Source organism: Narcine bancroftii, chromosome 3 (assembly GCF_036971445.1).
Source record: "Narcine bancroftii isolate sNarBan1 chromosome 3, sNarBan1.hap1, whole genome shotgun sequence".
Taxonomy (NCBI): domain Eukaryota; kingdom Metazoa; phylum Chordata; class Chondrichthyes; order Torpediniformes; family Narcinidae; genus Narcine; species Narcine bancroftii.
In genome coordinates, this window is record NC_091471.1 from 278,841,193 (window position 1) to 278,868,394 (window position 27,202).

General features: G+C 41.8%; 1 protein-coding gene across 3 annotated transcripts in view; it reads left to right on the forward strand.

Moving 5' to 3' along the window:
• srebf1 (sterol regulatory element binding transcription factor 1) overlaps nucleotides 1–27,202 on the forward strand; it is an 80,074-nt gene that overhangs the window by 36,788 nt on the left and 16,084 nt on the right. For all 3 annotated transcript variants that reach the window (XM_069928267.1, XM_069928265.1, XM_069928266.1), the window contains exons 9-15: nucleotides 4,487–4,668; nucleotides 11,340–11,601; nucleotides 16,156–16,322; nucleotides 17,900–18,068; nucleotides 21,975–22,083; nucleotides 23,985–24,094; nucleotides 26,312–26,444. In XM_069928267.1, the coding sequence (XP_069784368.1) occupies nucleotides 4,487–4,668; nucleotides 11,340–11,601; nucleotides 16,156–16,322; nucleotides 17,900–18,068; nucleotides 21,975–22,083; nucleotides 23,985–24,094; nucleotides 26,312–26,444 (1,132 nt within the window). The remainder of the gene's footprint in view (nucleotides 1–4,486; nucleotides 4,669–11,339; nucleotides 11,602–16,155; nucleotides 16,323–17,899; nucleotides 18,069–21,974; nucleotides 22,084–23,984; nucleotides 24,095–26,311; nucleotides 26,445–27,202) is intronic.

Sequence of the window (27,202 nt, forward strand, 5' to 3'; positions counted from 1 at the left end):
AAGCGTACATTAGATAAAGGAAGCAGAAAACAGGAAGGGCTCATGAGAAGAAGGAGCTTAAGGAAGGTCTTGAGAGAACTCAAAGGGGGCATGAGAAGGCCTTGGCATGTAGGATTAAGGAGAACCCCCATGACATTCTATGTGTATGTGAAGAACAGAAAGATGGAGTGAATGAAGGTGGGGCCACTAAAGGATAAAGGAGCCAACATGTGCCTGGAGGCAGAGGAGGTTGGGGAGGTCCTAAATGAATATTTTGCATCAGTATTCTCAAGAGAAAAGGACCTTAATCACAGTAAGGTCGAAATTGAATAGGCCTGTGCTGGACAATGTGGAGATTAAGGAAGCGAAAGTGTTGGATCTTTTTAAACATCAAAATTGTTAAGTCCCAGGGCCAGATGCGATATACCCCAGGTGGTTGGGGGAAGTTAGAGAAGAGGTATCTGGGACATTAGGTATGATATTTGAATCTTCTTTGGCTGCAGAGAGGTGCCGAAGGATTGAAGAATGGCAAATGTAGTCCCCTTGTTTAAAAAAGGTAATAGAGAGAATCCTGTGAATTATAGACCAGTGAGTCTAACGTCACTGGTGTGTAAACTAATGGATTGGATCTATGAGCATTTGGAGAAGTACAGTCTACTCAAGTATAGTCAGCATGGCTTTGTGAAGGGAAGGTCGTACCTCACACGTCTAATTGAGTTTTTTGAGGAGGTAACAAAAGAATTTGATGAGGGTAGGGCAGTAGATGTGGTCTACATTGATTTTAGCAAGGCATTGGACAAGGTCCCCCATGAGAGACTCATCCAGAAAGTCGTGGGTCACGGGATCAATGGAAATTTGGCTGTATTGATAAATAATTGGGTTGTAGGAAGAAAGCAGAGAATAGTAAGTAGTGGAAAGAAAGTATTTTTCCTGGAGGTCAGTGACTAGTGGAATGCTACAGCAATCTGTTCTGGAACCCCTGCTCTTTGGGTCGGTAAGTTTGCGGATGACATGAAGGTTGGAGAAGTAGTGGATGGATCTAAAGGTTGGAGAAGGTTACAAGAGGATATAGGCAGGATGCAGAATTCAGCAGAAAAGTGACAGATGGATTTCAATTGGGATCAGTGTGAGGTGATGCATTTTGGAAGGACAAACCAGCAGGTTGAGTACAGGGTTAATGCTTGGCTACTTAAGAGTGTGGATGAACAGAGGGACCTTGGGGTCCAAATCCATACATCCCTCAAGGTCACCACACAAGTCGATTGGATAGTTAAGAAGGCCTATGGGGTACTGGGCTTCATTAATAGGGGGATTGAATTGAGAGGACATGTTACAACTCCACAAATCTTTGGTGAGACCACACTTACACTATTGTGTTCATTTCTGGTCACCACATTATAGGAAGGATGTGGAAGCTATGGACAGGGTACAGAGGAGATTTACCAGGATGTTGCCTGGACTGGGAAACAGATCTTATGAGGCAAGGTTAGCAAAGCTGGGACTTTTCTATTTGGAGCATAGAAGGATGAGAGGAGAGTTGATAGAGGTCTATCAGGTTATGAGAGGCATATATAGAATGGGCAGCCACCTACTGTTTTCAAGGGCAGGATCAGCAAAGACCAGAAGACATATGTACAAAGTGAAGGGAGGAAAGTTTAGGGGAGACATTGCGGTTAAGGTTTTTTTACAGAGTTATGGTGCCTGTGGAATGCGTTGCCAGGGGTGGTGGTGAAAGCTGAATCTTTGGAGACTCTTGGACACATGGATGAAAGAAAAGTAGAAGATACTTTTTTAGGAAGGAATATATGGCTCGGCACAACATTGAGGGCTGAATGGCCTGTACTTTGCTGTATTGTTAATGTTCTATATATGTTTGTACAGTAATAATTTATCTTGAGCTTTGTGTAAACTCAATGCTATGAGTTGTGGATTTAGGATGATTAAGGTTGCAAATAGTAAAGAATTTAGAAGGCAGGCCCACTTAGTCAAAGTGACCAAATTGTTGGGGGGGGGAGGGGTGCAGGAGGTAAAAAGCTCTCTGCATACGTCTGGAGTGAAAGGGCGCAGGCCCAAAACATTGGCGATATATCTTTGTCTCCTTTAGATGCTGAAAAGATCGTGAGTTCCTCCAGCATTTTGCCGTGTTGACTGCATAACCTCTGGAATTGTTTTCATTTCTTAGAAAATTAAGTTGGAGCCACTGAAAAGTTTGTGATTACTTTGTGAACCTGGCATAGGTCGGTAACTTTTTTTTGAAATTGTGAAGAAAGTAAATCTTGCTAAAAATGATTACAGCTGCAGAAATACCTCAGTTATTTTATCTATGCATTCTTCAGAATGGATATTGGCCATCAAGGCCAGTGTTTATTGCCTATTCTTCATTGAACTTGAGGAGGTGAAGATGAAACATCTTCCTGGACCTTCTGATGTAGGTTCTTCCACAATGCAGCAAATAATACTCAACTGTGATATAGAGGAGATATTTTCAACTGAAAGATTCCCATTCCTGAACTACTGAATAATGATGCTTTCAAAATATGTGGTTTAATACTTAAAATATAAAAGCACGTCTTTTGAAAGCACGTTACTCAACAGTTCTAACTTAACTGGCATTATTTTGGAATAACATTTATACTGATGTTGGATCAAAAGGGATATGAAGCATAAATGCAAGCATGATCTATTAGCCTGAATGACCTGTTTCTGATGCATATTGCTAATATGATTTCTACTTCATGCTTGGCCTGTAGCCTAGAACTAAGAGGATGAACACGCATAGTTCCTGGCCACTATCCCATATAACGTGCAAACCAGAGATGACTTAGCCCTCTAATGTTTCTGTAATTCACTTTTAGGATAAGCGAATGAATGGAATAGAGATTGCGAGGGACTTGCAAAGTGTAATTTAAGCCTGCATCAATATCTTTTTGGTGCCTCTGAGCATAATATATTGGAACTCAGCATCAGTGTATCAATCTTTCAATTTAAGCACAGGGCAGGATGTGTAAGCTCCTTTTTTTTCTAGTTTTAATTTTGTATTGTTGATCTTGGGAACAATTCAATACCAGGCTTCTACTTGTATACTTTTTGTGTTCTTCCAATGAATTGTAAGTTAAATTTTTCTTTTCATTTGCAAGTTTGTTCACATCTAATTAAGAAGTGTAATATTTCCCTGAAGAATATTTTAAAGCAACCCATTTAAGCTGTTAAAAAAAAAACCACAGAAGCTACAAATGTTGGAATCTTGAACAGACAAAGAATTGCTGGAGGGACTCAGCAGGTCAGACAGCATCTCTAGGTAGAAATGGTCAGTTAGTGTTTTGATTTGGAACGTTTTGCTTTTTAAGCTGTTTTTTTTTTACACATTATTTGCAAGAGTGAAAATTAGAGGTTGTCTACGTTTGGTAGCTAATGTTAACAGACCTGTAACAGTGCTTTATGTGCTCTGGGTAGATGGTGAGGATAGATGACTTTCTTTTTTGTTCTGGAAGCTTTTGAGAATAATTGTGCCGATTTCCCAAGGTAGATAAATCCAAGTGAGTGTGTGTTGAGGCGGAAGGCCTGGGGTTGAGGCGGAAGGCCTGGGGTTGAGGCGGAAGGCCTGGGGTTGAGGCGGAAGGCCTGGGGTTGAGGCGGAAGGCCTGGGGTTGAGGCGGAAGGCCTGGGGTTGAGGCGGAAGGCCTGGGGTTGAGGCGGAAGGCCTGGGGTTGAGGCGGAAGGCCTGGGGTTGAGGCGGAAGGCCTGGGGTTGAGGCGGAAGGCCTGGGGTTGAGGCGGAAGGCCTGGGGTTGAGGCGGAAGGCCTGGGGTTGAGGCGGAAGGCCTGGGGTTGAGGCGGAAGGCCTGGGGTTGAGGCGGAAGGCCTGGGGTTGAGGCGGAAGGCCTGGGGTTGAGGCGGAAGGCCTGGGGTTGAGGCGGAAGGCCTGGGGTTGAGGCGGAAGGCCTGGGGTTGAGGCGGAAGGCCTGGGGTTGAGGCGGAAGGCCTGGGGTTGAGGCGGAAGGCCTGGGGTTGAGGCGGAAGGCCTGGGGTTGAGGCGGAAGGCCTGGGGTTGAGGCGGAAGGCCTGGGGTTGAGGCGGAAGGCCTGGGGTTGAGGCGGAAGGCCTGGGGTTGAGGCGGAAGGCCTGGGGTTGAGGCGGAAGGCCTGGGGTTGAGGCGGAAGGCCTGGGGTTGAGGCGGAAGGCCTGGGGTTGAGGCGGAAGGCCTGGGGTTGAGGCGGAAGGCCTGGGGTTGAGGCGGAAGGCCTGGGGTTGAGGCGGAAGGCCTGGGGTTGAGGCGGAAGGCCTGGGGTTGAGGCGGAAGGCCTGGGGTTGAGGCGGAAGGCCTGGGGTTGAGGCGGAAGGCCTGGGGTTGAGGCGGAAGGCCTGGGGTTGAGGCGGAAGGCCTGGGGTTGAGGCGGAAGGCCTGGGGAGCTGTGTCACTCCATGTTTTGTTCCAAGATACTTTGTTACTCTTTGGAGCAATAACTCACCTGCCAAACAAATGTAATTTGGTATTTTTTTCCTGACAGCCTCTTCCAGCTGGTTTTCATGGGTCTGGCCAACATTGATCCTCTGGTTAATTAATGGAATAATTGTCCTGATTGTAATCATTAAGATCTTTGTATACGGTGAGCCAATCACAAGGCTGCACTCAGAATCATCTGTCCTGTTTTGGAGGCACCGCAAGCAGGCTGACCTGGACCTGGCAAGGGTAAGTTTGATTTTGTTTGCTAGCAAAAGGATACTTTAACGAGGATGTCTTTCCATGGATAAAAGTTTGATGTCCTCCATCACCTTCCTTTTTCATCTAGTTTTACTGCAGTTGCTTAAAATTTATTCCTTGGTCACTGGAACCAAGTAGAAATCTTTGATTAATTTTTAAAGTCCAAAGTTAGTCAAAACAGTGGTATACTTGAATGCATGTTCTCATGCATTAAAGTGAAGATACACGGGGATGGGTAAGCATAGAGCCGTAGAATGGTACAGCACAGAAATGGGCCCTTCAGCCATTTTGTCTGTGCCCAAGTATCAATCTACCAGACTGTACATGAACCATAATCCCTCCATACTCCTCCCATCCTGTACCAATTGAAATTATTCTTAAATGTTAAAATTGAACCTACATTCACCATTTCATCTGGCAGCTTGCTACACACCTTCACCATTCTCAGTGTGAAGAAGTTCCTCTTAAAGTTCCCTTTAAACATTTGACCTTTTTCTTTTCTCATTTACCTCAGTGGGAAATGCCTGCTTACATTTTCTATACTGTTTATAATTTTGAATACCTCTCTCAAATTTCCCATTATTTTCTGACACTCCAGGGAATAAAGTCCTAACCTGTTTAAACTTTCCCTGCAACTTAGTTCCTTGAGTCCTGCCAACATCCTTGTAATTCTCTGTACGCTTTCTATTCTGTTGATATCTTTCTTGTGTTAGGTGACCAAAACTGCACACAATACATCCAAATTTGGCCTCACCAATGTTTTGTATAACTTTACCATACATTATAAACTGCGCATAATGAGTAGCAATGGGCAATGAACCAGTCAGTGTTTAATTTTAAAACACTAATTTTATTTCTAACTCTTAAACTATCGTCTTAACTTTTAAACTATCCTTAACACTTAATCTACCGTGGGTGTGTGTGTGTGTGTGTGTCTAGCCAAAACCATTACAGTCCAGGCCAAAATCTAGAAAGTTGCTTCAAAGTTCAGACTTTTAAAGTCAGTGTTGAAGTGTAGGCCTTTGAAACTTGATGCCCAGAATTAATGTTGAACTGATGGGAAGACTGGAATTGTGGCTGCGACAGACTCACAAATTCTCCTTGCGTTGCGTTTGAAGAAATGACCATCCACACGACTTCCTGGTTCTTTTGTAGGCAAGACTCGAAATGGGCAGCCTCCATGAAGCTTCCAAGACCCTGGCACTGTTGTCGCCAAGTAACTTCACTGAAAATAAAGCAGTCTCTCCAAGTGACCTTCACTGTCAGTCACAATCAAAATGAAGCACTTTACTTCCCAAAAGACCCTCCTGGCACAGGTCAATCTACTGAAAAAGCCCAGTCATTCACAGAGCATTCTTTGCTCTGAATTCCACAGAATGACTGGCCACAAGAGCTGCTTCAAAAAGCTGTTTCCTCTTCTACCGTCAGAATGGTTCCCCCTCGCAAATTCAGTCTTTGCAAACGTATCGAATCTGGAGCAGACTGACTAAGCCTTCTCACGGTTCTTATGTATTGAATTGTTGCTGGGCTGTGATTTGTGTTGTGATGGTGCTTCTCTGAAACGTTAATGTGAACTGTGACCATTTAGTTCCTCCTGTCTATATTATTCCTTACAGTGGTAGTCCCATTTTACTAAAAGGGGAGCTCATAATACATAACATCCCAATGACCCTATCTACCCTAAGCAGTAGAGGTGCTAATTTGGCTAGAACCCCAGAAATCGGACATTCCAACTTGCATAAATATTCAGCAGGTTGGGCAGCGCTTTATGCTATTTTTCAAAGTACTTTACAACAAGGCTGTTCATCCCATGGAGACTGTGCCAGCTCTGAGAGCAATTACATCAGTCTACTGCCCTACTCTGATTCTCTAACCACACACTTACTTACATTTGGGTTTCAGTAGCATTATTAACCTAAAACTCTGCATGGTTTTGGATTGTGGGAGGAACCTGGAACAACTGGGAAACCCACCTAGTCACAGGGAGAATGTGCAAACTCCACACGGATAATCAGGGTCAAACACTTGGAGCTGTGAAACAAGATCAATACTTGTAGTGCCACTGTACTGCCCTCTGGAGAGAGAAACAGTCAATATTTCCAGTTAATATAATTCATCAGAACTAGTGAGTGAGAAGACCAGTTTGTTTCCAGTTCCAAAGCGGGAAGGGCTTGTCTGTGATACAGAATGGCCAAGGTTATTTGAGTAATACAATTTCATTTTGTGTCTTTTAGTTAATAAGTAAATTTACTCCTTTAGCGTTTAAATTGGGATGCAGTTGCTGGATATCTGAAGCATCAAAAGTGCTAAAAACAGCCAAAAACTTTTGTTTAATTTCTCTCTCCATCTGCCATTGATTGTTACCTGGATTGTCTGCATCCTATCACAGATATTCCCTTTGTTTTCTCTCCACATTATCTCCAGTTTCTGAATCTTTAAACAAGCTGTTTTTCACTTTCAATTCTGTTGGTCGTTGATGTGAAATATTAAATCTAATATTACGAGCACCTGTTTTAGTAAAATGGGATTATTGCTGTAGGGGATAGTATAGACATGAGGGACTGAATGGTCACAATTAACATTTAACACAAGTCACAGCCCATTGATACATTGGAAGAACTGAGAGAAGGCTTGTCACATTCTGTTCCAGAATTCAATACATTTGCAAAGACACTGATTTTGCAAGGGAGAACCATTCTGACGGCTGAAGGGGAAGCAGCTTATTGAAGCAGCTCTTGTGGCCAGCCATTTTTGTGGAATTCACAACAAAGCACGCTCTGTGAATGGCGAGGCCTTTTGACTTGTGCCAGGAGGGTCTTTTGGGGAAGCAAAATGCAGGTCACTTGGAGAGACCGGTGCCTTGGAAGCTTTGTGGAGGCTGCCCAGTTTGAGTCTTGCCTACAAAAGGACTGGGAGCTCATGTGGATGGACATTTCTTCAAAGGCAATGCAAGGAGAATTTGTGAGTCTGTAGCAGGCACAACTCCAGACTTCCCGTCAGTACAACATTAATTCTGGGCATCAAATTTCAAAGGTCTACACTTCAACACTGAATTTAAAAGTCTGAACTTTCTGGATTTTAGCCTGGACTGTAATGGCTTGGTATATCACACACACAGACAAGACACACACAGACTAGACATCTGCGCATAGCTGGGGATAGATCTAGTGTTAAGGATAGTTTAAAAGTTAAGACTATAGTTTAAAGAGTTAGAAATAAAATTAGTGTTTTAGAATTAAACACTGTTTGGTTCATTGTTTATTGCTACTCAATATGTGCGGTTTGTAACATGAATGATCTTTCCACTGATTCTGTCTGACTTGCTGAGTGTTTCCAGTATTTTTTGTTTTCATTTCAGATTTGTGTGTCTGGAGTTTTTTGTTCCAATTCCAAAGTACTTCTAATGCTTTGAACATGTTGCATTAGAGCAGGAGTTTTTGTCCACGTGGGCTTTAACAGCACAAAAAAAGAACAGTTTGAGATTCTGATGTGATTGTACACCAGTTTACTTCATTTGTTGCACAGTGGTCTCCATGTGCATATACTTCATATGTACAGAGAACTGACCAGCCATTTACAGAAAATAAGTGCTTGCACAAAGTAAATACAATCAAGTTTCCAGTCAAATTTGATTAAATGGCCCATAAAAACAGGCCATGCATAGAATTTCTAGACGAAAATTTTATGAACCTTTCATGGATTTATTGCCACAAAGAAACAATTTTTCTGCATCATCTTTCCTCCCTGACCTTGCTGTGAACACATTCGTTATTATTGTTTGATTGTCACAATAAATTTTTACATTCGTGCTTGTGAAGAATTAACTGCCTTGTGTCACTTCAGGTGTTTTCAGTGACTAGTTTAGCCCACAGATACACACCAGACCAGAAGGCAATGATTCCCATGTGAAGAATTAGAATACACTTGTTTACCACCTTCGTATCCTTTTCTGAATGTCCCATTTTTAAATAAGTAATTGCTAGGATGCCCCGCCGTCACCAAGAGTGGGTGTTAGCGGTTCTTGGGACTTGAGCCATCGATCAATTAATCCAGTCACATGTGTGAGAGATGGCTCGTGAAAGTTCCCTCGGGACCAAGGGCATTGTAAATACTATAAATAGTTCTCTAATTGTAAATAAAAGGGTTTGTTCTTTGGATTTGGAAAAACACTGGTGTCTCGTTTCTCTCTGGGTCTAACGAGGTGGAAGCTTGTATTCCACACAACCCATGCACAGCACAAACATTAGGCACATTCACACCATTTTGACGACGAGGTGACAATGACAGTCATAATGAATCTGCTGCAGGTGGTCCTCAAGCAGCAGCAGAAAAACTGATGAAATACAAGTGAGGCTAGTTGACCAGCTGGTGGAGAAAATGTCCGCTGGGACTCCAGCCACTGTAGAAGTTGAGCCTGAAGTTAATCTACATTTGGCAGATGCTTTAATGAGCTCTATCACGGAGTTCTCATTTGACCCAGAGTCAAATTCATTTGAAACTTGGTTCAAAAAGTATGAAGACTTATTTGCAGTTGACTCTGCCAAGTTCAACGAGGCGTGGAAAATTAGGCTGTCGTTGCGGAAGTTAGGCACTCGAGAACACGAGCGCTACACAAACTTCATTCTGCCAAAACTTTCCCGTGAATTCAGCTTCAGGGAGAGATATTTCACAAGATATTCCACCTCTTCTCATCATTGTTGCTGATGAGGCAAACTGCAGTCGTTTTATCTGCAAACTTGATGACATTGTTGGGAGAGTTCAGCCCTGGCTGATTTTAGTGGCATATTGTCTCCTGTGCTGAAGCCCGCATCCAACCATGGTTTCTTGTTCGACCTGGTTGTGATCTTGATAATAGTCACTGAGCTTGTGAAAGCATTGTTGTTTACATAACAGTTGTAGGTAGCTGCTGCCCTGAAATGGCTCCAACTGCCCCTCCTCCCCTGACCATGTCAAAGTCTCCCTGTGAATTGGCTTGTTCATTTTGCTGGGGTTAGCAGGATGGATATGTGGTCGGAGTATTCAAGGAAGGGTGAGGGGCTGCCTTGTTGATGTGCACTCAATCTAGTGTGATCTTTCTGGTGACGAAATTGAGATGCTATTGAAACACTTCCTTCTCCTTCTTGTCTTGGGCCTCAATATATTTCGAAAACCTTGCCTTTGCTTGCCTTTAATTCTGACAGGAACATACAAACTTTATACTCTCAAATTTACCAAGCACAACTTTGCCAGGAAGCAACCTGTTCCATTCCACACTTGCCATCTCCTTTCTGATGGAATTAAAATTTGGCTTTTTCCAATTTTTAATCTCAACCTGAGGACCAGACTTGTCCTTTTCCATAATTATCTTGAAATTAATGGCATGATCATAAGATCCAAAGTATTCAAAGCACTTCCATCACCTGCTCTCTCTTGTTCCCTAATAGGAGATGCAGTATTGTCTCTCTAGTCAAGGCCTCTATAAATCGATTACAGAAACTTTTCTGAACACAAATGACAAACAAACCCATCCAGCCCTTTTATAGTATGGGAGTCCCAAATAATATTTGGAAAGGTAAAATCACCTACTATCATAACCTTTGTTTTTCCTTGCAATTATCTGCTATCCTTGACAAATTTGCTCCTCTAGTTCCCGCTGACTATTGGATGATCTATAATACAATCCCATTAACGCGTTCATTCCTTTCCCATTCCTCAGTTCCACACATATAGCCTCAGTAGACAGTCAGTTCTATCTGAGCACTGCCGCTTAGTCAGACTAAATGTCATGACTAGTCATGACATTTTCCTGGACTAGCAACGCCATCTCACCCCCTCTATTGTTTCTGAAACAGCGAAACCCCAGAAAATTGAGCTACTAGTCCTGTTTCTCCTGCAACCAAGTCTCACTAATACAGGTTCTCCTCGACTTGCGTCCATCCGAATATTCGAGTGATTTTTATCTTTAATTTTTTTAAATATAAAGAAAACATACAAATTTTACATGTTTATATTGTATTTGGAAAATTATAATAGGGATACAGAGCATGTAAGAGCCAAAATATGCACGCTTGTTAGTCAGCGTCCTGGGGTCCGTAGGCTGGTCATGGCCATCTTGATTCCTGTGCATGTGTGCAAGTCTTCGGTGGGGGTTCATGCGCAGAGTGTTCATGTATCGAAGTTTGGTTGGCGCATGCGCGAAAGTTAAGAGGGGGAAATTCAATATTGTTAGGGTCCTTAACTTGCGTGCACCAACCGAACTCCAATACATGAACTCACCATGCATGCACCCCCCTCAAAGACTCGCGCATGCGCACAGGAATTAAGATGGCCATGCCCAACCTATGGACTCCGGGATACTGACTAATGAGGGAGTACGTAATTCCAACATGTGTCCATTTCAAAATATCACCGTTTGTCCAGAATGGAACACGGACATATGGTGGGGAGTACCTGTACTCACAATGTCAAAACTCCACTTGCTGATCCATGTTCTAAGCTCTTCTGCCTTTCCTACAATAGTTCATACATTGAAATAGATGCAAATCAGAGCATTATTCCCAACGTCCTCAACCTTTCTATTTCTGTCTTTGTTTCCAGCCTTATTTTGTTTTTTAAAAAAAAAAGAGCAATGGCATTTTGGAATCTCTGGAAAAATAACAGCCATGTTTTTGTTTTAACAGGGAGATTTTGCACAGGCCTCCCAGAACCTCTGGATTTGTTTGAAAGCATTGGGGCGCCCACTGCCAACCTCCAATTTAGATTTTGTCTGCAGCCTGATGTGGAACATTATCCGACACATTCTACAGCGACTGTGGATTGGGCGCTGGTTTGCAGCACAGGCTGGAGGTTTCCGGCAGAATCAAGAACTGAAGGATGACATGAGGAAGTGCATTCAGGAGGCTGCGTTGGTCTATCACAAGCTACAGCAACTTCACATGACAGGTATAGGATCCATGCAAAATAGAAAAGAACTTTTGAATAACAAGCTGTGTCCAAGGCAAATGCATTTCTGCATCAAGTTAATCTGCAGTTGGTTTTGAAATTAGTCTGACTAAGCGGCACAGTTGCCTTTACAGCGCCAGCGATTGGGACCGGGGTTCGAAATCCCGCGCTGTCTGTCAGAATCCACGACTGCATGGGTTTTCCCGGGGATCTGGTTTCCTTCCACTGTTTGAAACATACCAGGGAAGTAGGTTAATTGGCTGGCACAGACTCATGTACCCAAATGGCCTGTTAAAATGCTGTATGTCTAAATTTATTTGGAGTTTTAAATTTGTTATCAAACACATAAAATACAGGAAGAGAAAGATAAAGTTACAGAGAAGAGACAGAAGATGGAACCCAAAGGAGAAAAAGTAAGAATAACAGAGAAAAGGGAAGAACGAAAATCACTGGAGAAGAAAGAAGGCGGCCTTACCTGCACGTCGGAGCAGAGAGCCACCGTGGAGAGGAGGGGCCGATCTCCAGAGTTGGTATCCCCAGAGGAGCGGTGTCCTCCCAACTGGTGGACTTTATATAAAAAAAAAGGCTCTCAGAGCCAAGAAGAGGTGCACATGCACAAAGAGTTGCAGGTGCGCAGTGCGCAAGTAAAAGAAACGGTTAATGCCGGCGGGAGGGGGACTCAGCTGAGGAGTGGCCAACTACGGAGCGGCCCAGCTGAGAGACGCCCAGTATCGGGGCGTTCGGCTGGGGGAAGTAAGCAAAAAAGAGTGGTGAGAAAGAGAATGAAGGGCTGGAAGAGGGTGAGCGACAACGGGGCAACCGGCAGCTGGAGGACCAGCAAGGATACACAGCTCACCAGAGAAGGATAAAGATATACAGAGAAGAAGAGAAGATGACACAGACATAGATACAGACACCGAAGAGGAGGAAAACCAAGAATTTCAAAGGAAAGAGCAAGGTAAAATAGAAGAACAAAGTTTAGATAAAACCTTTTTCGAAGAACAAATGAGGCAATTAAAAGAATGACTATCATTAGAATTTAGTTCAATCAAAAGAAAAATGAAAAGAGCTGAAGACAGAATGCAAAGCTTAGAGTTGGTCATGACTGAAATAGGGAAAAGAGTAGAAAATATGGAGGAATGAGAAACTGCTGTAGAAATGGAGATAAATGATTTAAGAGGGAAGTTGGAAGAGAGCGAAAAAAAATTAAAATCACAAGATTTATTGTCACAAAAAATTGACGTATTGGAAAACTACAGTAGGCGAAACAACATAAAAATAGTGGGCCTGAAAGAAGGCAAAGAAGGGTTAGATATGAAGGAATTTATAAAAGAATGAATCCCGAAGGTGCTGGGAATGACAGATTCACATGAAGAAATAGAAATCAAAAGGGTGCATAGAGCGCTAGTATCGAAACTGCCACCACATCAAAAACTGAGATCCATATTGGTAAAATTTGTAAGATATATGACAAGAGAAAACGTACTGGAGCAGGCAAGAATGAAGGTTAGAGAAGACAATAAGCCGTTGGAATATAAGGGACAAAAAATATTTTTTTTACCCGCACATAAACTTCGAACTTCTAAAGAAGAGGAAGGAATTCAACACAGCAAAAACAATCTAATGGAAGAAAGGGTTTAACTTTATATTAAGACATCCAGCAGTACTCAAAGTATTTATTCCTGGGGAACAGAATAGACTGTTCTTGGACCCAAAGAAAGCCCAAGAATTTGCTGAACATTTGCAGGACAGGAGAAGAGGGGAGGAGGAGTGACAAGAAGGATGACTGGCAAGGAAATATACAAAAATATGTAAAAATAAAAAGTAAAGATAATGTGTATATATAAAGATTTAAAGATGGATAAGAGAAGGGGAAAAAGGGAAAAAAAAGAGAGAGAGAGCTTATAAGTATAGGAAAATAGTGTTCTCTGGGGGTGGGAGAATAATGGTCACTGCGAAATTGGTTGACGCTTGCGAGTAAGTTCGCAAACCGAATAGAAAGGGGAGTTATGGTTGCCGACAAGGGGCAATCCAAGGAGGGGAGGTCATTTGGGGTTATAGGATTATTGCTTGTGGGGATTGTTGAGGTATTTCATATCTTAAGTGCGTTGTCATATATTGAGATTAAAATGGAAAACTTAAAAAAAACAGTAATGGAAAAAAGGGATGGAGGTGGTGAAGAGGCGGAAAAGAAGTGAAAATAAAGATATAAGATGGCCACACTATATGACTATAAACATTAACGGAATATATAACCAAGTGTATCCCATTGGGGGGAAAAAAAATCACATATAATTTAAAAGACAAAGTTATAATGATTGGGGAAACCTGGGAATCATATATGGAACATGGCAGAAAGAGCAGGCCTAGGACCACCACCACCTAAAATGATAAGAAGATAAACACGATCAGATTTAATGTGAATAAGTAGATGACGCATCTTTTTTGTTTGTATTCCTTTTGTATAAAGATATTGTTTTATTGTATTTTATATGTTCAATATTTAGTGTTTTTGGAGGGATGGGGAAAAAAGAGAAAATGTCACTGAATATTTAGAGATGCATCCGTAAATATATTGGTTGATATGGTTCATTGTGTAATAAATAAATAATTACCAAAAAAAAATTGTTATCAAACAATTTGCATGTAATTAAAGTGCACATTCCAGATTTTATTCAAGATTATTTGTATACATTTTGACCATGTAGAAATTACAGCACATTTTATATATAGTCCCCACATTTCAAGGGATAATAATGCTCGGGACATTTGGCTTCACTGGTGTTCGTGATTGCTCGGGTGTGTTTAATTGCTTCTTTGGTGAGGTATAAAAGACTTAGGTTTGCTTCTAAGCTTTTGATCACTTTTGGAGTCTGTAGTTGCCACTTTTCAATGTGAGGACCAGAGTTGTGCCAATTAAAGTCAGATAAACCATGATGCAGCTGAGAAACAAGAATAAAACAGTGAGAGGCATCACCCAAACCTTAGAATTTCCAAAATCAACTGTTTAGAACATCAATAAGAAGAAAGAACATACAGGTCAGTAATCACAAAGGGACTGGTATTCCAAGAAAGATCTCTACTGCAGATAATGAAGAAAAATCCCGAAATGTTATGTTCGACAAATCAGAAACATTCTTCAGGAGGCAGGTGTGAATATGTCGATGACTACGGTCTGCAGAAGACTTCATGAACCAAAATACACAGGCTACACAGCAAGATGCAAACCACTAGTTAGCCATAGAAAGAATGGGCAGATTACAGTTTGCCAAGAAGTATTTAAAGGAGCCTACAAATTCTGGAAAAGGTCTTCAGGGCCACAAACAGACCTTCCAAGGGAAGCAACACTGCCCTTGTGAATCTTCGGGAGTCAACTTCTGCATTGCTCCCGTTGTGGTCTTCTCTACATCGGAGAGACTATACACAAACTGGGAGAATGCACCTTCACTCTGCATCCATAACAGGGATCTCCCAGTGGCCAATCATTTCAATTCTGCACTCCAACCTTGCGCCGACCTGCCTGTCCATGGCCTCATGCACTGTCAAACCAAGGCCACCCATAAATCGGATGAGCAACATCTAATATTCCATCTGGGCACTCCCCAACCTGATGGCATTAACATCGACTTCCCCGCTTTCTGCTAGACCATGCCCCATTCTCACTCTCTTCCGGTTGTCCACCCTCTTTCCTCTCCATACAGAGTGCTATCCCACCTCCTCCTGATTTCTCATGTCCTCCCTCCCTTATCCACATTGTCTATGGGCCTGTGGTCATCTCCCAGACCCTCCTCTGCCCCCCCCCCCCGCCCCCCCCCCTCCCACCAACCATCATATTCATGTGTCTGCCTAAATTTTACATACATTGGTGAAGGGCTCAGGCCTGAAATGTTGATTATGTACCTTTGTCTTTGTTTTATAAAGTACCTCTGAGTTTCTCCAGCATTGTGTTTTTACTATATCCCCTTTAAATCAGGCCAAGTTTTAAGTATAGGTGAAAGAAGGAAATTGTATTTATAATGGTGCTTGTGCAATGGACTATTTTTGTAATGTGTTTGCTGTTGTAATAACAGATGCACAGCAGTCAGTTTGTACATAAGATCCCAAAAGCAGCAAATAAGGTAATGTCAGGATTATGGAGTGTTGGCAAGAAATCCAGAGGCATTTCTGTCACACCATGTAATCTCTAAGACTCACTTGAGCGGAGAGGCTTAATGGTACATCTTGTTTTCAGCTCCCCTGGTACGTGGTGCTCTCCTTCCTGATATGCTTGAAAAGTTGAACATCAAGAAAAGGAAACAATTAAAAGAAGTTAGGAGTTGGAGAGCATTTTGATTTAATTATTGTGAGAGATCAATTGCTTATTAAAAAATTTCATTTGTGCGTCATACGTGGCTCTCTAGATGAGAGTAGCTTAGGCCTAGAAGGAGATGAGAGTTCTGGTGGTACAAAGTGTCCTCTTATTTTTTTAAAAATTTTTTGGCAGTATTTTAATGATTTCTCCATGCATTACCTCATTTATAAATTAACAGCTGTCTTGTTTCTTGTAATTCTTAGGCAAATTGGGTGGAAGTTACCTATCTGCAATTAATATGGCACTGAGTGCAGTAAACCTTGCTGAATCTGCTGGAGATGCTATCTCTGTTGCCACCATGGCAGAGATGTACGTGGCAGCAGCAATTCGCATTAAAATCAGCCTGCACAGGAGGCTGCACTTCATGACCGTGAGTAGCATCCACGTAATTCATTGATGTATTTGTTGGAAAATACTGATTTGTTAGGTCTGAGTTATAGGTACATCTTGCTGCAAACAAGAAAAATCAGCCATGGTTTCTGTTGATGTTTACCATGGAATGCCATGTGTGTGGGCCCATGCAGACAATGTCGAGGGTGCAGTGGGTTAGATTGTGTCTGGCTTTGAAGCCTCCCTGCTCTATTCCTGCTAACTCTACTAAGATTCACAGGAGGCTTTTGTGGTAACTTGATTGAACCAGACATGACTGTTATTAGGAGAATGGATTTTTTAAAAAAAACTATATACATAACTGAAGATGCTTGTAGATCAAGCAGCATCTGTGGAGATTCTGATGACCTTTCATCAGAACTAAAGAAAAGTAAGAAGGCCTCTGTGGTGAATGTCCGCCAAGTTGCCTGTCTCCCCCCTCTTGGCAGCCTTACTGTACTAACATTGGCTGTGCAAGCCAGCAAAGAATAATGAGGACATTGATTTTTTTTTTTTAAAAAGGAATCAAAGTACGAAGTTATGTGTATAGGGGAAAAAAGCTTTGAATTATTTGTCTAAATGTGAGAAAGGATAAGTGAATATGGGTCCTTCAGAAGTGAAGAGGAAATTCTTCCTTCTCAATGGCTCGCCGTGCCTTGATGCTTCTGTCCAGTGGAGGGTGTCAGAGTGCTCTCCAGTGCCTTCATGGTGCAGATGAAAGCTGTTTTATTTTCAGGTTAATAATTCTGCTTTCCTATTCTTTGATACTTCCACGAGGAGGTGCGTTTGATTAAATCTATTTAAAGAATTTGAAGAATGATTTATCATTATATGCACCATTTCATCAGGTGAAGTCATTTTCCCATAAGCCCATCTGTTGTAGTTGAGTGCCAGAGATTGGTTTCAGGAATGATTCTTTTGTTGCTTTTCTAACTTAAATTTTAAATGTTTTTGCAACACAGTAGAAGCTGATTCCAGACACTAAGACCCGATTAACCTACTAACCCTGTTAGAGTGGGAGGAAACTAACATCCAGGGGAAACTCGCATCAGTCATGGGGAGAACGTACAAACTCCTTACAGACAGTGACAGATATGAACGTAGGTTGCTGGGAATGTAATGTGCTGGCCACTGCACTAACTGTGCCTTTTGAAAGCAATTTATTATACTGGGATATATTTTTAATGGCACAAGCATTTAAAATGACGAGTGGCAAGAAGGTTAGCAAGTTTCTTTTATTTGGAAGCTCTTATTGCCTGTTTCAACACATTTGTAGAAGGTATTTATTTATGATTGTACGTGTTCATCTACCAACTTGAAAAGCTTGGGTGGGGGGGGGGGGTGTTGGTAAGTGTGGGGACTGGAGAGCTTGATGTGAAGGGACACATGGTAGCCAAAGACTGCCTTATTTGAGATGGTTGCTGCCTGGTGATCCAAGAGCAATAACCATGTGAACAAAGATGAGTTAACTCAGCATGGAGTAATGTTTCATTTTATTCAACATTTTGTGTATTCTGTTATTTACTTTGACTCTTGGTTCATCTGTGTTTAAGATCTGTATTTAACTTTGTCTTGCAGCGTGTCTTCCTCAGCAGTGCCAGGCAGATCTGTCTATCACAGAGTGGAAACATACCTCCTGCAATGAAATGGCTGTGCCACCCTCAGGGTCATAGATTCTTTGTTGATGAGGATTGGACTGTCAAGAGCACCCCTAAAGATAGTGTTTACAGTGTTACCGGAAACCCAGGTAACTCTTTCATATAATGTCAGAAAATAACGTGATAATAGGAGAGTGCATACTGGAACTAAGCATTTTTTTTCTTCATAAGTTGCAAATGATCTGGGTTCTCCCCCATTTCATCTTTTCCGAGAGATCCTGATTCATGCTCGGCATGAACAGGCACAGCAACCTTCCAGCAGCTCACTTTTGGAATGGGGGCAGGTAGATTCATTTATTTTCTCTGTCTGTTTGCAGACCTGAGCAGTTGGTGTCATCTACAGCAGCTCTTAAAATAGAAGACCTTGGAGAAGTTGTGAATCTTGTGGATAGCTTCGTATTTCAATTAAAATGCTAACTAATCATCTACCTTTCCTCTTTCCCACCCGTTTCCCTGCTTCTCTTGCATCGTCCAGCCGAATACCCTCAAAAAAATTAGAATATACTCAGCGAGTTGCCCTTTGGAATGGGGATTTCGTATTCATATTTTGTGAATAAAATTCACCTCATTTGTTCTCCTGAGGCCATGATCCCTATGTCGACATTCTACCCAGATGAAGCAATCTTGTAGAATCTACTCTGCCAAACCCTGTCACCTAACTCCAAAAAAAACATGCACACACCCTACTCTATCTCCCCTCATAGCACACTCACTTCATCCCAGAAGTCAATCTGGTGAATCATCCTTTGAAGACAAGTACAGTACCGTTGTTCATAATTCAAGCAACCAGCAGCTTCAAGCAACAGTGGAAAATAAATGGGTAAAAAAATACAGAAGTTTAAAATTGGCGCCCCTTGATGTTAGTTCTCTATTCAGGCAACACATAATCTCAAGCAACTCGAAGTTCACTTCTCCAGGATCTACCAATCCCCATAGGTGCGGGATACTGTATAATCTTTCTTGGAACCATATATCAAAATTTCAAATGAAAATCAACAAGGTGGTGTTGAAGCACCTGTCTGAGCGGCAACGTGGGTCCATTCCAATTTTCCTACCATAGCAACAGGTCCATGGCAGACATCATCTCATCACCCTAACCCTACACATAAACCCTGGAACACCTGGATAATGAAGATGCATCAGGATATTCTTTATTGACTACAGTTTGGCATTCAAAACCATCATCCCCTCAGAATTGATCAGGAAATTCCAAGACCTTGGCCTTAATACACGACTATGTAATTGGATCTTGGATTTTCTCACCTCCAGACCAAAATCAGTGAGGATTGGTAAGAACATCTCCTCCATAATCTCCATTGGTACCAGAGCACCACTGCACCGCATTTTTAGCCCCCTGCTCAACGTTCTTTACACCTATGACTATGGCTCGATATAACAATGACACCATCTACAAATTCACTAAAGATTCTGTGGAAGTGGGTTGAATAAAAGAAGGTGGGTCAGCATACAGGAGGGAGATTGAAAACTTGGCCAAATGGTGTGCTAACAACAACTTCATACTCAATGTCACCAAAACCAAGTTGCATGAGGACTTTAGGAGGGGAAAACCAGAGGTGTACAATCCAATGATCATTGGGGGATCAGAGGTGGAGAGGGTGAGCAAATTTAAATTCCTGGAAGTCACTATCTCGGAGGACCTTTCCTGGAAGGTCATTGTGAAGAAAGCACGTCAACTCCTCTACTTCCTCAGGAGTTTGCGGAAGTTTGGCAAAAAAACTTGGCAAACTTCTACAAATGTGTCGTGGAAAGTGTGCTGACCGGCTGCATCTTGACCTGGTATGGGGGCACTAATACCTCTGAGTGGAAAGCCCACTATTGAAAAAATCTACATGGAACACTGCCATTTCAGAGCAGTAGCAATCTTCAAGGATCCACATCACCCAGGATATGCTCTGTTCTTGTGGCTGCCATCAGGGAAGAGGTACAGGACTCACACCATCAGGATCAGGAATGGTTGGTATCCCTTCAGCATTAGACTCCTCAACAACAAACACAATCAGAGACTCACTTTGTACAATATTTATGGTTGAATGTTTATGAATTCCAGTCATTTGTTTGCATTTCTCTCTTTGTATAAGTATCTTATTGAGCACAGTTTTTTTAAAGTAGAAATTCAGCCTGGGTCACAGGTAAAAGAATCTCAAGGTTGCAGGTGATGTTGTTTATGTATTCAGACAATAAATTTGAACTTTGAAAAAGCTTATTATATTCCAGGTGTGATCTCACCATAGCTCGAAACCAATGATTTCTTAACCTTTTCTTTCCACTCACATTCCACTTTAAGTGATCCCTATGCCATCGGGGTTCTGTGATTAGTTAGGGATTTCTTAAGGTGGGATGTGAGTAGGAAGGGAAGGTTGAGAATCACTGCTCTAGACCCAATTGTTACTGAAATATTTTGCTTGAGAAAAATTCCTTTGGAGTTCTGAAACCGTGCACGTAGCGAGTCAATTAGGTACAATTAAAACAGAGGTTTTCAAACCTTTTTATTTCCACCCACTTACCACCTTAAGCAATCCCTGACTAATCACAGAGCACTTGTGGCATAGGGAATACTTAAAGTGGTATGTGAGTGGAAAGAAAAAAGTTGAGAACAACTGCAATAAATAGTTGGAGCAGTACTTTTAATTTAAAAAAAATAATAACATATAGCACTGTAACAGGCCAATTCAGCCCTATGAGTCCATTCCGCCCAATTTACACCCCATTAACATACACCCTGGTATGTTTTTGAATAGTGGGAGGAAACCAGAGCCCGCAGAGAAAACCCACACAGACACAGGGAGAACATTAAAAACTCCTTACAAATAGCGCAGGATTCGAACCTAGGTCTGGTCCGCTAATTGTTACGCCAACCATGCTCTTTGTATTCTTCACCCATGCTTTAGAGATCAGCATATCGCACACCTTTCAATCTCTTGTTCCACCTGCAACTGTTTTACCTTCAACAATGCCTAAACATGCAGCACAGTAACAAACCCTTCTTGCCCATGACCCCATGCCACCCAATCACACCCAAATGACCTACAACCCCCGCACGTTTTAAAGGGTGGAAGTAAGGCAGTGCCCCTGTCGGACAGCACTGGATTGGAACACAGATCACGGGCATTGTCACAGCTTTGCACTAACTGTTACGCTTAACCGTACTTTAAACATTTACTGTTTTTATTCACTTTTTTCAAAGATGTTGCATGGTAACATAATAAATCTTCCAGGATACCTCATAAGTTTAAAGAGAGAGCGAGAAGGGAGGCCCGGTTCAAGGGAACTTGGGAAACAGAATCAGAGGAGATTTAAGAGAACAGGAACTGAAGTACCAGTGGGCTTTAAAGAGTGCGCTGATGAATGTAAATGAATGTAAATTGTGGCACAGGTGTGTGAAGTGCAGGATCAGGAGTTCTTTTGAGGGAGCATGTCACCTGGGACCCCATTGAATCAGGTAGTGAAGTATCAGAAGCAGCATGTAGTCAGATAACAGATGATTGGATTTTCACTGGAACCTCGCATGCCCGATATTATATTCCATATATACTATCTCACCTACTGATTGAACACGTCTGCATCCCTTTGCATTTCCCTCCTGTCTTGCTTTCCTAGCCAGCTTTGTATGATCAACAAGCCTGCTCTAAGAACATTCAGTTCTTTCACCTGTATCATTAAAATAGATTGCTGGGTATGATCAGACTGAGAATAATAATTCTTTTAAAGAGGGAGGTTAGGGTGGATGAAGCAATGGATTGTAAATCGCTAACATCTGAACGCTGATTTTGCTAGGGCCCCAATACTGATCGTGTGTATAGTGCCATTCAGCTAGCTAAATGACTGGGCTACAGGAAGGGGAGGTTAGGGTGGATGAAGGAAGACTTGGCCCACTGTAATCAGCAGTAAATGCTTGCTTCCACTATCCTTCAACTTTTAGCCAAGGTTGGCCGCAATGTTAACTGTGTGATGCAAAGTTATTTTTCTCTTCTTAGTTGATCCGTTGGCACAGGTTACTCAGGCTTTCCGAGAACACTTGCTAGAAAAAGCATTATATTGCATTGCCAAACCGGAGAACAATAAGCCAGCAAGTGGAGAGGGAGGGTAAGTAACAATTTCTGGAGCTGCGTAATCTGGTGGGGTGGGAAATGGTTACACTCGGCAGCAGAGGCAAGAGGAAAAAAATGGGAAAAGCCAGGGCAATGGTTTAATATTTTTTGATGTGTATCTCGATGGTTTTTTTTAGATTGGAAAGATGACCCGCCAGCTTCTGGCTGAATTGCTGTTGAGTTATGCACACATTTAGAACACAAGTGTGTAAGAAATAAGAGTCGGCTATCTGGTCCGTCGAGCCTGTTATCCCATTCCATAAGATCACAGATGATCTGGCCCTGGTCTCCACTCCACTTACTCACTTGTTCCCATAAGCCTCAGTTCTCTTGCTATGCAAAAGTCTTATCTATCTGTGTCTTAAAATATATTTAATGAGGCAGCCTCTACTGCTTCATTGGGCAGAGAAATTCAACAGATTAACTAAGAAGCAAATCTACTCCTCCGAATCATGAAGGTTATGTCCCCTAGTTCTAGCCTCGTCTGCTTCTATCTTATCTATCCCTTTTATGTGTGTATATTTCTGTAAGGTCATTCTAGAGCCCAGTGATTATAGATCCGGGCTACTCAATTTCTCTTCATAACTAAGCCCCTCTTTTCCAGAATCAACCTGGTGAATCTTCTCTGCACTGCCTCCAAATCCACTATATCTTTTCTCAAATAACTACTCACAATACTCCAGGTTCGACCTCACCAGCACCATGTACAGGTGAAGCAGAACCTTTTAAATTCAATCCCTCGTAACAGTGATAGCCAACATTGCATTTGCCTGATTACCTGTTGCACCCTCAAACTAACCTTTTGCGATTCATGCACCAGCACTCTCAAGTTTCTCTGCACAGCAGTACACTGCAATTTTTCACCATTCACCAGTCTAATTTTCTATTTTTCCTTCTAAAGTGGATGACTTCATATTTACCAGAATCATACTCCATCTGCCCATTCACTTAACCTATCTATATGTGCCTCTTGTGTCCTCCACATAATTTGCTTTTCCACTCAGTTTAGTGTCATCAGCAAACTTGGATTAATTAGGCCTCATTTGATTCCCTCCAAATCATGTATGTATATTATGAACTTGTGTGCTTGGCTCAAGCGCCGAGAATGAATTCCTCAGGAAATATCTGTTGGTGGTGTTGGAACAGTTTCTATGCAATTCAATGCCTTGGTACATCAGCTTAGCTTTGTATGCAATACTGGTGAGAAGCTGAGTGTGAGCCTGCCGATCAGAATGACCGTGGGTATAAAGGCGAGCTCCTCTTCACTTCACTGTTAAGGTGAGATCGTTGAATTCAGTGACAAAATTAGGAAGGCTCAGACTTCCTTTCAAACTTGGTTTTGTTTGACATCTATATCACTGAGAATGATGATTCTTTTAAAGAGGGAGGTTAGGGTGGATGAAGGAATGGATTGTAAATTGCGAACATCTGAACACTGATTTTTCTAGGGCCCCAATACTGATCATGTCTATAGTGCCATTAACCTAGCTAAATGACTGGGCTACATGAAGAACAAGTTGCAGGAAGGGGAGGTTAGGGTGGTTGAAGGAAGACATCTCAATTTTAGTATAAACCCGTTGAGATTGCTGCTTTCAGGGTTTGTAATTAATCCAGATACCATGTCGTCACTGAGAGTTTTCAGGGTGGAAAAAGCAAGGAAAGGGTGTTGCCATATTTGTTATCGTATAACATATATTGCTCTATGTAATAGCAGTGCATTGTTTGAGATCTGGCAATCCACATTAATTATGGCTGCTGTTCTACACGATAGAAATGTAGCTGTTAATCTGTTATACGATAATTAAGTGATTCTGCAAAAGTATTACGTTGCAATCTTGGAGAATAGAGCAAGATCTTGTGTAGACGCATACTAATCCTGCTAATTTTCTGTTGCAGTGAATTCTCAGATGCTCTTGAGTACTTACAACTGCTGAATAGTTGCTCTGACGCTGTCGCAGTCACCACGCAAACCTTTGCTATCGGCTCTAGCATGGCAACTGTCACAGGTCAGCCCGCATTTTCGCATTGCAGTTCTTGACTAGTGAGTGTGAGAGTTTATTGTTACATGCCCAAGTATAATGGACAAATATACCGTAATTCTCACTTGTTGCAACAACACAGTGAGTATTATCATTCATAGTAAGTAACACCCAACAATCATATAAATTACATTATCACAATATGCCAAAAGAGATAAAAAGTGAGTTTCTCCAGCATTGTTTTTTTTACCATAATTAAAGAGATAAATGGTCACAGCTGCAGTTAGTGGGGAGAAGGTCATGTGACACTAGTGCTGACATGGACCAGGATTAGTCTATGGTTCGGGTAGGGTAGTATGATGAGCTTCCAGACTGTTTCGTTCAAATGATGATTTAATTTCTTCCAGTAGCATGAACTGTGATAGAAAAATGGAGTTGTAATACACAAACGTGCTGGAAAAACTCCCAAGGTAAAGCAGCATCCATAGGAATTATACCTGATGAAGGGCCAGGCCTGAAATATTGGTGACCCTTTAATTCCTATGGATGCTGCTTGACCTGGTGAGCCACACCCTCCAACTGAGTGGCATTAATATCGACTTCTCTGGCTTTCATAAAGCCCCCACCACCCCCTTCCTTCCCTGTCGTCTCTCCTTTCACACAGACATGATAAATTTTCAGGTAGTGCCTTATCATCCAATTAACACCTTTTGTTGATCTGGATTCCTCCCCCATTGTTTAAATTCTGAGACTTTCTGCTTCTGCCTTTTCTAATTTTTCCTTGAAGAAGGGCCCAGGCCTGAAACGTCATGGATAAATCTTTGTCTCCTTTAGATGCTGAAAAGACTGGCTCCAGCATTTTGGTGTGTTGACTACAATCACAGTATCTGGAGCCTATCATGTTTCACTGAGTTTCTCCAGCATGTTTATGTATTGCATGTGATCCCAATATCTGTTGACTATCTTGTTTAACTCCGAAAAAAAAATTGAAGCTAATGTTTCAGATCCTTCACTGAAATAATTAAACAATTGCACCAAATTTAGATCCACCCCTGACTTGAGATATTCTGCTTTCTTCAAATCACAGTTCTTTCATCTCACGAGATCCTTAATATGTGCTTTTGACTTCTCTCTCCAGCAGCCAGGTGAAATACAGTTCTTCACCTTCACCACATCTGATGTTGCAATAAAGGATTGGTTCTTTTTTTATCTTTCCAAGCATCAAAAATATAAACTTTCTTCCTTTTACATTTTTCTGAACCCAAATTCACCCCTTACTATGTTTTCCTTTAGACTTTAGTCTCCTTTAAGGTCCTGAATGATCAGATCTATATCTCTGTCTCAGTGAATTCCATGCCCAATAGGGTGGCACATGGTTGAGGCAATGACCTGGGTTCAATCCTGTTCTCTGATTGTGTGCATGTTGTTTGCACATTGCTCCAACAATGAAAGTATGGGTTTCCCATGACTGTTCAGGTTTTATCCCACATCCTAAACATGAATCTATTGGTAATTCACTGCTGCAAGTTGCCTCTGGTGTAGGTGGTTGGCAGGATAATCAGGAGGAATGGATGAGGACATCAGAGAATGGGGGAATGGGATTGTTCTGGGAGCTAGCACAGATTCAGTGGGCTGAGTGGCCTTGTTGTAAGGTCATCGTGATCCTTTCCAAAGTCTTTCCATTTGTAGATATTTCTTTGGCTGTGAGTATTCTTCATGGACCTGGATTCATACTTTCTGGATTGATTCCTGCATCCATGACATTGTCATATTACCTTCACCTAAATCCTTTCTTCCTAAATTTGCAGCATTCCATCCTCTATGGACAGTCATGATAAAATGTGATGGACAAGTTATGTTCTCTCTGCCACAGGCGCTATCCGACTGACTGAGTATTCCTGCATTTTGTTTTTTTATCTTGGGTTTTTGGTATCTGCTCATGAATTTGAACGGTTAATTTACAGTGGTGCCATTGACCTGTTGTACTATTCCAAGAGGTTGTACTTTATGTGTGACCCCTGAATGTGGAAGGCTAATTGATATTCAGTGATAACATGTCGCGACATCTGATGTTTTCTTTGGCCAGCAACTATCTCTTCCCAAATCAGGACATTGATACTAGTTGTTGCTTCCCAGAAATAACAGTCTCCATAGAAACCCAGGATAAACCTTTTATATTTGGCTTTGTGCCTCTTCGGCTACATTATTTCAAATTTTACATCTTTCTATTCTTTGTTTGCCTAGGCACTGACCCAGTGGCAAAGTGGTGGGCTTCCATGATTGTCGTTGCGATCAACTGGTTGAAAGGTGACGATGAGGCAGCGGAGCGTCTATATCCTGTGATGGAATGCATGCCAAAGCTTCTGCATGCAACAGAGTAAGTGTCATTGCCAGAATTCCCTTCTTCAGAACGAGCATCTTGAACCATGCTGTAGCCAGAAATATTTTAAGATGAGCTCAACTAATATCTTGATTGTCTTATGCTCCAAAGTTATAAAATCTAGGATTAGTGTGATGCCAAAATCACTCAGTGTGGTTTACAATAATTCTGGGGTTTCTACCACTAAATAGATTTGTAATCTCAATTTTAAATTTTCCTCTGATACTAGAATTGCAGAATTACTGAGCTGAATTGTTTATTTTCTCAAATCAGTGGTGGAGAGTGGGTGTGAATGGAGGCTTGGAATATGGTCAAAATTATAGATAACTGATCACTGTCCAAAGGAACATCAAAATCGAGTCCGCTTTATTCATTCAAGAACATGGGTCAGTATTTATTGGCTCTTCCTAATGACTTGAGGTGGGTGAGGCATGGATTCACTCGATAATTCCTGGGTTGATGCGATCACGAAACGAGGAAAGATTGATCAATGCTTGCTGATGAAGGTGCCTCCCATCCCTCCTCCGCCCACATCATGGCTGTTTACATAATAGAACTTTGCCCAGATAGAATTTGCAAATCACAATCCAAGAATTTGAGATGAAAATTAAAATTCACTCTCATGGAATATGTGTGAAGGAATAAAAGTAAATAAATCAACACAATTTTATTTTTCAACATGCGTTCTTGACGCATGCGCAGATGACACAGGTTTGCGTTGCAGAAAATGAGTCATCTTGTTTTCTCGTAACCTC